The 12,250-nt window shown below is 43.4% G+C and overlaps 1 protein-coding gene across 23 annotated transcripts in view; it reads right to left on the reverse strand.

Moving 5' to 3' along the window:
• Nucleotides 1–3,603, reverse strand: part of CD46 (CD46 molecule) — a 42,222-nt gene extending 38,619 nt beyond the window's left edge. For 11 of the 23 annotated variants that reach the window (XR_014793287.1, XR_014793288.1, XM_084865310.1 and 8 more), the window contains exon 1: nt 3,386–3,603. Coding sequence is in view for 21 of the 23 variants with exons in the window: in XM_084865310.1 (XP_084721436.1) it covers nt 3,386–3,497 (112 nt within the window). In the remaining 2 variants the exon portion in view is untranslated. The remainder of the gene's footprint in view (nt 1–3,385) is intronic. The other 12 variants (XM_084865312.1, XM_084865311.1, XM_084865313.1 and 9 more) reach the window with 5 other exon arrangements.
• Nucleotides 3,604–12,250: the final 8,647 nt, after the last annotated feature.

Consider the following 12,250-nt stretch of genomic DNA (forward strand, 5'->3'; position numbering starts at 1 on the left):
TGTTTTATACCTGCAGCATGTCTCCCCAAAGCTCTTCTTTCCACTCTGAGTATGCCTTTGGGGATTCACTACTCTATGAGGCAAACTGGTGAAGGGTAATTCCTGGGAGATCTCACTGCCCCTCCCCTCCCTCATTACTCAAATGATAGGGTTACACCTGTTCATTTTCCTGACATAAAATATATGAAACATGACACTCAGCAACAGTCCTTCCTGGCATCAAGGAACAAAGGGACGCTGCATCCAAAAAGACCTGACTCTTGATCAGCAATGATTTTGGAGAAAAATCATTCAAAGGCAGGGGGGGGGGGGGAGCTTGTGAAAATTAAAAAATAGAAATCTCATTTAAAATGGAGTCAGGAGGCTAAATGAGAAAACTGACACACACATAAGCAACACATATTGATGGTCCCAAACGTTAGAGACCTACCATGCATTTCCTACAGGAAGTGATACTATTTTGCTGTCTCAACAGGAGGAAGAGAAAGAGACTGCCAGAACTCAAAAAAATGTCACTACACCTCAAACGTTCAGTTCCTCTCCTTTCTTTCTTCATTCTTGTTCTTGGTTCACCTGTAGATCACAAGTCCTGAAATACAATTCTTTGTGGTTCCCGAATAAACTCATTTGCTGAAGAAATATGTGGCTACCTATTTGTTTAAGAAAACAAATAACAGAACCTTCCTCGTAGAGACCGAAGGAATATTGTTCCAGAGCTTTCAAGAGCCAGCTGAATATTATACTTAACTTCCTGCTACTTGATAGTTATACAAGAGTGTAAACTATGAGCATTTGTAATCACAAGTGTGACAAGACACACAAGATCTCTGTATTCTAGTGGGAAGAGAACCAAAAACATAGTTGTGGAAGGGTAATTAGAAATTAGGATGAGTGTGTGTGAGTGTTAGTGTGAGTGTGTCTACCTGAGATAGCATGGTCACAGAAGGTCCCTCTGATGGGGTAACACCACCAATGAGTTGGTAGGATAAGGAGGAGCCAATTATGCAAGAGGCAGGAGGACAATGCTCCTAGACGGAGGGACAGCAAGTGCAGAAGCCGCGAAGTGGCAGAGTTTGGCCTGTCTCAAGAGCAGGAAAGCCTTCCTTTCCACCAGTCATTTGATAAATGCTGTCAGAGAATCATGCTCCTTCCCTCCAGAGCACCTGTCTGTGGTTATAACACTGGTATCAAGCCCAGCTGGGTGTGGCTCGGTGGTTGAGCATTGATCTATGAATCAGGTCAAGGTTCAATTCCCTGGTCAGGGCATATGCCATCCCCGTGGGGGTGGGGGTGTGCAGGACACAGTTGATCAATGATTCTCCCTCATTATTATTTTTTTAATATATGTTATTGATTATTTACAAAGAGGAAGAGAGAGGGACAGAGAGCTAGAAACATCAATGAGAGAAAATCATCGATCAGCTGCCTCCTGCACACCCCCCACTGGGGATGTGCCCGCAACCAAGGTACATGCCCCTGACCGGAATCGAACCCGGGACCCTTCAGTCCAAAGGCCGATGCTCTATCCACTGAGCCAAACCGGTTTCAGCTCTCCTTCATTATTGATGTTTCTATCTCTCCCCCTCCCTTCCTGTCTGAAATCAACGGGAAAAAAAATACTTTTTAAAAGACAAGTATTGTATCTGGCGTGTGTCTCAGTGGGCTGAGTGTCATCAAAAGCATGGAAAGGTTACCATTTTGATTCTCAGTCAGGGCAAATGCCCAGGTTGTAGGTTCGATTCCCAGTCAGGGCACATGCCCAGGTGGATTCAGGGGGCAACCAATCAATGTCTGTCTGTCTCCCCTCCCTTCCTCACTTCCTCCTCCACCCCTCCCTCCCTCTCACTTCTCTCTTTAAAAGCAATTAAAACATTAAAAAAAAAAAAAAAAAAAAAAAAAAAAAAAAAGACTTGTATTATGGTTTGGTTAGTCAGTCCCAATAAATTTTAGCAAGTATTTTATTTACTGATTGCCTACTGTGTCTGGCACTGGGGATCTAACAGTGAGAAAAATCCAGTTCCTGTGTGTGGGTGTGCAAACAAAGAGTGAAATAAGCATCATGAAAGTAGGAATGGTTTATTATTGGTCACCAGAACCAGCATAGGCCCTGGCGTATACAAGGCAAATAATTTACTGAATGACTTCTCCTAAGGAGAGGATGCAGCATACAAACCGTATACTGTGTAGTGGGATACTAAAAATTACTGGGTATACACACACACACACACACACACACACACACACACATAACCACAGTTGGAAATACACTGAAGAAGTATTCTTTGGTTGTCCTTTGTGTATATTTTATACAATGAGCATGCTGCTTTTTAGCATATTAAGTGCTTAATCCAGTCAATGAAAAAGGAAACTTATTTCGTGAATAAGTCCCAGCTTTAGTTTATGATCTGTTGTTCCCATGAAATATATACAGTATCCTATTCAATTACTAAATGTATTTTTGGTGGGGTGTTTGTGTGTGTGTGTGTGTGTAATTACAAGAAGTAATGTTAATTTTTTATGTAATTAATCCAAAAACGTTAATAGTTATTGTCCATTTCTTGGGATACTAATTTTTCATTGGGTTTGCCTACCAACGTATTTAGGTTACTTTGGATAGCTCCTCAAATATAACTCAACCTTATGAAAAACAAAAAACAAAAACAAAAAAACACAGCAACGCCAAAAATACACTTAGTAATTGAATAGGATCCTGCATATATTTCATGGGAAACAAGAAGACCACAGCGGGCGCAACAGTCAGCAAATTAATGCTCACTCGACTATGGGCAGCAAGGAGCCCGTTAGCTTTTATTGCAAAAGCACTGAGCGCCCTTTCTGAAAACAGCACCCCTCACCCAGCCCCCCACGCAAAGGAAGCGCAGGGCTTCCTCGCCCCACACGCCCCACCCCTGCCCCGGCCACTTCCCTTAAGCACAAGCCCGATAACACCCCGTGGGGCCCCGCTACCCAGGCATCAGACCGCGCAGGAAACCGCGCAAACGCCACCCTGGCAACTCCCGCACACACCGGGCTCTCAGGAGCAAGCCCTTCATCACCTGGGCTGCGCTTCGCGTCCTCATCCCGCTCGGCTCGGCCCCCACACACCTGCCCGCTGTCGCCGAGGACACGCTTCGGCAAACCCCGGCCGCGCCCAGCGCCCTGCGAGGCTGCGTACAAGCCGCTGGCACCCCGGGGTCCTCCCTCCCCTGGAGCCGCGCACAAGCACAACCCGGGGCCGCTCTGCCCAAGCCCAAGCCCCGTCCCCCCTTCCCCTTCCCCCGACCCACCAGCCCAACCTCTCCCCGCCCTCGGCTGCGGTCGGCCGGCCCCCCACCCTACCCGCCCCAGCTCGCTCCGGGAGCGCACCCCGTGTCCGGGCCCTTACCGGTGGGCGCGGGTAGCCAGAGCACTAGCGTCACCAACAGGTTCCCAACGAGGCTCCGAGCGGAGAAGGCACGGCGAGGAGGTGCCCTGCGAGGCCCGCGAGAGGCCGTCATGTTCCGGGCGGAGGAGCAGGAAGCCAGAGCCAGCGGCCCTCAGACTCCGGGAACCTTGAAGGCGGAACTCCCAGCGGACTTGGCTTGCACTGCGCCCGACGGAAGTGTCGCTAGGGGGCGGGCCCAACGAGTGGGGCGGTAGGCGATATGCGACGGGGGAAGGGGCGTGACCGGCGGATTATTGGCAGCTCAGGCTCCGCCCACGCCGGCAGGAGAAGGACGGCCCTTCACCTCACAATGCTTGTGGGAAATGGTGGGTCACCGCCCGCTCCCCGAAGACTGAAAGGCACCAACCCCGCTCAGGAAGGGCGGGAAGGAAACAAGAGCGGCCCAGTCATCATCGCGCCCTTTCCGGAGCCCGGGATGGAAAAATAAAGCTCGTGGGCCTGAAAATAGAAACCCGGAGCCCAGACCGGGGTCGCCTAGGGCTCCACTTTGGTCCTGGGACCTCCAGACTGGCAGGAGTGCCAGGGCCTTGCTCAACATTGGGCATTAGCTCAGCATTGATTAAGGACGACACTTGAGATTTACATGGTTGAAGGTCTGCTACTTGAATCCTCTCAATGCCTGCTGGATTTCAAAATCACTGAGATGGTCTGGCCACTGCGTGCCCAACACCTAATGTAAATAACTCTGCTTGTTATCAAGGGCTCAGATAGTTCCTTGAGGGAACCCCTGGGAAGGTAAATCAATACCTGGCCATAAACATATGGGGCCCTTGCTCTTGATCAATAACTGTTTTATTGGAGAGGAAATACACATGAATGAAAAAGTTAAGGGCAAGGATGTATTCATGGCAAATTCTTGGAAGTGATGAATATCATTATTGTTTGGATATATAGGAATTAATAATACGGGGAATTTTTCTGATGAAACAGTCTCTCAATGCTAGAAATATAAGAATGAACAGGATTTATTTGTAGAATTGTGAGTAAAACTGTATTAATTAAACAAAAACCGGGAATATGACCAATATTAAAAGAACAAACAAAAGAATTGACATTTTCTATTTGTTGCAAAGGATAAAAATGTCAAACAATGTGAGTAAACATTGGGAGGCCCAGGACCAACAAAACATAATTTTTGTGTTTTTGAAGTTTTTAAATGAACTTGACTTTTAAAGCAAATAGTTACATTTAGAGTTCATTCCACAGAGACCATCAGACCTGTGAGCCAAAATGTATAATTTTTTTTGGGGGGGGGGGTGGAATGTAAGTTCTTAAGTGTCTAGCAAAAGTATAAGGAATTTTTTTATGAAAAAAAAAAAAAGTATAAGGAATTTTTGCCAGATGGCTAATGGGATAGAATTCTATGCAGTAAACAGTGTAAGATATATATATGAGAGAGAGAGAGAGAGAGAGAGAGACAGAGAGAGAGACAGAGAGAGAGGGGGGGAGAGAGGGAGAGAGAGAGAAACTATCCTCTATTCTTTAGTAGAAGAAAAGCAGACTGCAAATTAGTATGTGCCTTTTGGTATTCCTTTTATTAAACAAAAGTAGTTTATTGATACACACAAGTAGAGATTAGATGGAAATATACCTCCCCCCCCCCCCCACCAAAAAAACAAACAAACAACTAACAGTTGACAGGATTGTGCAAATTTCATTTTTTGTGCTTTTCAACTTTTTATATTGACTCAGGTTATGTTTGGAATCAGGAAAAGAAAAAAAAATTAATAACTCAACTTATATATCAACATCTATTTTGTTCATAGAATGGTGACAGAAACTCACAGAAGGAATGAGGATGATAAGGAAATGGAAGATCTCAATACAAACCTCAAACACATCTCCTGGAAAGATAAAACTGTGTATATATTTAAACAGTTCAGCCTCTGAGATGTACTAACAACTTTCAAGGTTCAACAAATCATGGAATTTCCTCTTCCTCTCAGCCCAACACAATGTTTGGATTGTCAGCGGAGCTGTAAAACAGTATGTGTGGAGGTGATGTATAAAATAAAGGCCTTAGAATCTTGGATTATTAAGTGTAGACCCTCCATGATGACACACATGTTGAAGGAGGTATAAGTAAGGCAACAAATAGGAAACTCAGTGAGGAGGGATTAGACTCTGTCTTCATGATTACAGTTGTAAAGGTGATATAACAGAAATGTTCTGTGGCTCAATGTTGGCACTTGTGCAAACAGAATCTATTCTCTACAATCATCTATCTGTACACTGTTATATATCAATCACATCTCAGTAACAGCTGGGGGTGGGAACTTTCCCATTTCTACGCTTGGAAGTAAGGTGTACTTGTGTGTATGTGTGTGTTTTCATGAGAAGATTTAACAGGGAAAAATATATTATAACTAGTGTTTGGTTTCCTAGTTATGGGTACTTGATTAGATTTAACGATTGGGATTTACTTAAACTTTCTTCCTATCTATGAAATTTCTGTACTTCGGAATCATCAAACCATTTTTTTTAAATCCTCACCCAAGGATATTTTTTCCCATCAATTTCTAGAGAAAGTGGGAGGAGGAGGAGGAAGAAGGAGGAGAGAGAGAGAGAAACATTGACTTGAGAGAGACACATCAATTGGTTGCCTCCTGCACGTGCCCCTCCAGGGGCTGGGGCACCTGCAACCAAGGTACCTGTCATTGGAATCCAACCCATAACCCTTCGGTCCAACGGCCGGCCGACATTCTAACCACTGAGAAAAACCGGCCAAAGCATCCAACCATATTTAGCATCATAAATGGTATCCTTGTTGGTTTCTTTAATGCATTTGGAGTTGACTCACCTGAGGCTCCAACTGATATGTTCTGAACCTTGTTCCTTGTTTTTCTGAACAAGCTCCATGAAGGAGGGATAGAGTTTTCTTGCTTTTTCTCAAGTACTCAGAGAGTTCCAGGCCTACAATAGGTACATAATAAATATATATTACTTACTAAATGAAATAAATGGGTGTTGCTGTCAAATCATATAACATCTTTCTGCCCATTCTCCACGAGCATGGGAGATGTCTGAAAGATTTTAATTGTACTAATAATTAGACACAGAGAACAAGGCTGGATTTGACTCTAAAAGAAATGAACTACAACTGTCTGCACAGAAAACTCTCCTGAATCAGGCAAGGTGGAGCTAATCCTTGAGGTGGAGCTAAAACCCACCCCTTAGTCTTGAGATCACTTGTGATGGAATTCACAGGAGAGCACTGAGCCAAGAAAGTCAAGGCCTTGAGGGCAGTAGGGGCATAAACACTAGTGGTTCCTCCAGTTTCCCCTCAAGATGTTGCCTGAAATATGGTAGCAATCATACTTGGGTAAAAACTGCTGTTTGAATTTTAACCTTGCTATCTGACTTCGACCTTCGATTACTTGCTTAAACAATAGGGTAGTTACAGGAGATTGACTCCCACTGACTCAGTAGCTTCATGGTTAGAAACTATAGATAACCTTTAGAGATTAACCTCTGAGTTCTGCTTTTGTACAATATTATGGGCAAGATAGGGCCACATTCCAATGTCCAGCAGGGTGTGACTGGTAACCAACCCTACTGGCTGTCCCCAGTCTTTAGAATTTAGTCTTTAGGATTTAGGAACAGATAAGGACGGCCAGTCCTTTGTCCTGAGGGGCCAATCAGGGTTAGCCGAGGCAGTGACATCACCACCGACCTGAGTAAAACCCCTGGACTGGGCGAAATTCGCTCTCTTCCGCCATGCTGTGAGTGGGACAGAGCCCCTACTAGCATGGAAAAGGCTCTTTTGTTTATTGCATCGGACTCGGCTCCCTGGTGGTCCTTGGGGATCATGAATTCGTCTGGGATCCCCAGCCAGGACCATGAGGGGCCCTGATCCGGAGAGTCTGACAGGCAGCGTTAGGTGCGTGTTTGCCTGTGTTTTTGTGTGAGCGCTCTGGAGGGACTGCCCCTCCATCGGGGCTCTTTCCTGGGTCTTTGCCGGCTGCTGCGTCAGCCAAGGTTTGAGCCCGGATTCGAATCTGTAATAAATTCTTGCTTAATCAAATTGGCTTTGGTGGTCCATCTCTTGGGGACTCGCTCCGTAACAATGCCAAACTGCCAAAAGAAAACAAGGAGAGAATGGAAACTATGCATGTTCATAGACCAGGTTTTGAGCTGTGTGTTAGATCTCCTTTAAGGCTTTATGAATGGAAGTAAGGATGTGTGTGGATGTCATTAAACAGAGGCCAACTTCTTTAAAACAATGCTAGATGATTCTTTGCCACCTACGTTAGTATATTTAGGTGGGGTAGCAGCATGAATGCACCTGTAAATGCTCTCAGAAAAGACCTCCTACTGTCCTGGTGAATCACACAGTAGGGTTTGTGGAAAGCTGAAAGAGAGTGGCTACACGGAAGAAAATCATCTTTCTTGATGTTGGCCCCGGGAGGGATACCACCTCTATTTGTACCTGGTAAAACCTGAAAACCTGCTGGTCAATAGCTGTTACCAGAAGGGCTAATTACTGTGGGAGGCCACACCCACAGCAGCTATTAGGAAGCCAGTCAAACACAGAAGGAAGGGCATTTCTCAGAAGGGATGTATTTTTTTTTGTTTCCTGTTGGCTTTGGATAGCTTGAAACGGTAAACACATTACAGAGCAAATCCCATAAGTCAATTTGCAAAGATAAAACCTTTTATTCCTTTCTCATTATAATGGTACAGACAGGCTATTTCATTTACTGTAAGCTTCACGGTCTTAAATGAACTTCCACCTCACAAGTGCACTCAAAGGCAAACAAGAGTTGGAATTCTAGCTCTAGAAAGAGCTTTTGGCAGCAACTGGCCCAGCCCCGGGGGTTCTTATCTTGCTCCTGCATTTTCCAAATTCTCCTTAATGAGCTCAATTCCCTATTACACACATTTGAAAGTAAGTAGAATGACAAATATGTAAACAGAATTCTCAGGCAACACTTTCTCCCTTTAAGTAACTGAGACTAGTTGTATGTCCTCAGTGCAGTCTTTCCCCTGACTAGACAGTATGTTCATTTCAGCACAAAGAAAGAAGATGGAGTGACAGCATCCAGACTCCGACCGAAGAGGGAGCTTCCTCAGGAATTGGGAGAGCTTCAGCATCTTTGCCTGCACATGTTGGAGGCTCTGTGAAGTCACTTCAAGGATTTTGAGTCTCATGCCCCAGCCAATTTGGCTCAGTGGATAGAGGTGTTGACCTGCGGACTAAAGGGTCCCAGGTTCAATTCCGGCCAAGGGCACATGACCCGGTTGCGGGCTTCATCCCTCACAGTAGGGGATGTGCAGGAAGGAGGCAGCCAATCAATGATTCTCTCCATCATTGATGTTTCTATTTCTCTAGCTCTCTCCTTTCCTCTCTAAAATCAATAAAAAAAGAAAAAAGAAATTGGAGTCTCAGATCTTATTCTGTTTAAATGAATCAGCTCCTTTCCAATGAGCATTTTAATTCGAGGTGTTCTCATGCGTCATAGTTTTTTGTCAAGGAAGGACACTGAAGTAACAGGAATTTTTATATAGATGGCAGCATGGTCGACAATCAAACCACCCAGAATGTATATGTTGATCATCACTGCTAGCGTTACACATAAGTTATAAGTTCAGAATAATGTGGGGGTTTATTGCCCTCTGTTGTGGTAGCTATGAAGGGCACAAGACAATATAGCATGAACTAAGTAGATAAGAGAGATTAATTATTAACTGACATTTCCTCATTGCTTCTTTTGTCAAAAGTGTTCTCAGAGGTGAGCAAATGAATAAAAAGAGCCCTATTCCAGAAAACCTACAGGTCCACTGTAACACACGGATTCTTTCCTTCAGCCCTATTTCTGAACCATGGCTGTGGCATGGGAAGTACACAGGATCCAGTAGTTTGGAGGAGGTATGTCCTCCTGCACTTAATACAATCAAGACCGAAAGGGGGTATTGCATAGTCTAAGGCAGTGGTCAGCAAACTGTGGCTCACGAGCCACATATGGCTCTTTGGCCCCTTGAATGTGGCTCTTCCACAAAATACCACGGCCTGGGAGAGTCTATTTTGAGGAAGTGGCATCAGAAGAAGTTTAAGTATAAAAAATTTGGCTCTCAAAAGAAATTTCAATCATTGTCCTGTTGATATTTGGCTCTGTTGACTAAAGAGTTTGCCGACCACTGTTCCAGGGTGTCCAAATGCTTCCTCAGCCAGGATGAAGTCTCTCCTCTTAAGGCTGGAACACTGTCCTTCCCTCAAGGGACAGACCCTGATGAGCCGCATCAGTTCACCTGATATGCCCAGTAATTACTGCCACCTGATTCCTCCTTTTAACTCATAAATTATCCCCACATCATCTGTTACATACACCAACATGGATCATTCTCATGTCCTTCAACACCTGTCTTTGGTGTGTGCCTTTTTACCAGGATCACCCCCACTACTCCTGTACCTGTCCTGAGCTCACAGGTGTTCAGCCTGGTACAGACTCTAAGTCACACCTTGTCTCAGAGATATGGCCACAAATGATTAACCGTCCCCTGTAGAACAGTCTCCTGGCCCAAAACTCCACTATTGAAAGAGTACTCTGAGATAAAGTCATTAAGTCATTCCTACCTTTTTATTAAAAGGTGGCCAACCATCGATGTAGGAAATTTGAGGTTCACCTTGATGTTTAAGAATATGTTCAAAAGTTGACAATAAAGTTAAATTTTGATAAATTCATTCTCAAGTATTCCCTAAATATTCCCCATTTGATTAAGTCTATACTCAAAAATTTTGGTAACTTTAAAAAGTGGTCTTTACTCGTGAGTTAATTTAGCATGGGAAAGAAAACGCATAAGCACAATTTATGGTATTTTATAAGTGACTAATCATTGCTTGAAGAATGAACGAAGGATCAAGTAAATGAATGCCATAGAGTTAATAGACAAAAAACAAAAGTTCAATGGGTTGTGTTTATATAGTTTTTAATGAGGAGGAAATGATTGTCATTTGGCAAGGATAAAAAATACAGATTCAAGGGTATGTATGGGGGGGCAATGTTAAAATATGTACAGATAATAATTTAATAAAAAAATTTAAAAAAAATACAGATTCAATATTATGCAGTGAACATAATCTCAAGGTGAGATCCTGTAAATGTAAAATATAAAGAAGCTTAAAAAACACCAGTGGATGGAGGCTATTATAGGTAATTTTTATATTCTTTATGTTTTTCTGCATTTTCCATGTTTTCAAAAATAAGCATAGATTACTTTAAAAGAAAATCGTTTATTTAAAAAATTAGAATAGACAGGGAGTTCTGCGAGTCCCAGAGAGAGACGCCACTTTGGACTGGAGTTATTTGGGAATTTGTGAGAGCTTCTTGGGTCAGTGAATCCTGAGCTGGGTTCATGTAACTTGGGTCGGAAGAAAGGTGGCAATGTGTTTTAGGCAGGTAACCTGGCAGGAATAGGGTAAATCAAATGATATTTTAAGCAGTCTTCTGGAATTTTTTTAAATAACATCTTTTAAAGACAAACGATGCCCTCACACAGTCTGGTTATATCGTCTTTTATATTTGGTGGCAGCATAAAGGCTATGGCTCAGTTTTGCATATCCAAATACCCGGATAAAAAAGGAAAACAAACGCATCACCCCAAGAGCATTGGAGGCTAACTTAAACACCTGGAAAACACAACACTTTGTGCCTTATTTTATCTTAAAATCTCCTACATTATTTGCCTTCTTCTCCCTTATAATGCATTTGTGTTAATATAGGAGCAATGTTACTTTTCCTTCAAACTATTGGAAAAACGTTAGGAAAAAAATATTTCCCTATTCCATTTTCCCTCATGACTTCCCTGTCTCCTTGGTATGCTAGCCACACACTCCCCAGGCATATGTAAATGCCTTGATCCCACTGGAGAAGGATCAAGGTCAAAACGTTAATTACCAATTCTAAATTTTAAAAACTCAACACACATCTTGCTTCCATAAACAGCCATGAAAAAGAAGCTCTTGGACAAAAGCAAAGTGAGTATAAACCAAATAATAAACATAGGGCTTTGCAAATTAGTTTCTATTTTTTTTTCTTCTTTTTTTCGGTTGGTTTAGAGAAAAGGGAATTGGCTATATCTTAGTTAACTAGAAATGCCTCGTCCATTTCCTTCCCTTTTCATGAGGCCACTTGCACTTCCTCTGTTCAATGTAAATCTCCCTGCCAGGTGCACATTGATATGGAAAGAGGGAGAACAGAAAGAAGGAAAATTTACCAAAAAATGTGGCGTTTTTAAAAATTCTGCTTTCTCCAGGAGGGGCTGAGTCCCTCCCTTTGTAAGGCTTCTGGTGCTGCTGTTTCTGAAAATGGCCTCAGGATCCTGTGGACAGGAAATGTTAGGACTCCGAGGCATAGCCAGAGTGAGGAAGGACCAAGGGAATTGCTCTCTGTGTGATTAAGAAAGATGAGGCCAAAATCGGTTTGGCTCGGTGGATAGAGCATCAGTCTGCAGACTGAAGGGTCCCAGATTCCGGTCAACTGAAGGGTCCCAGGTTCGATTCCCGTCAAGGGCATGTACATTGATTGCGGGCACAGATCCAGTGTGGGGGGGTAGTGGTGAAAAATCAATAAACTATATAAGGAAGGAAGGGAGGAAGGAAGGAAGGAAGGAAGGAAGGAAGGAAGGAAGGAAGGAAGGAAGGAAGGAAGGAAGGAAGGAAGGAAAGGAAAGGAAGAAAGGAAGGAAGGAAAGAAGGAAAGAAGAAGGAAAGAAGGAAAGAAAGAAAGAGGAAAGAAAGAAAAAAAGAAAGACAGACAGACAGACAGAAAGAAAGAAAAAAAGAGAGACAGAGGTGTGCAGGAGGCA

This window comes from Pipistrellus hanaki, assembly GCF_964339955.1.
Source record: "Pipistrellus hanaki genome assembly, chromosome: 18".
NCBI lineage: Eukaryota > Metazoa > Chordata > Mammalia > Chiroptera > Vespertilionidae > Pipistrellus > Pipistrellus hanaki.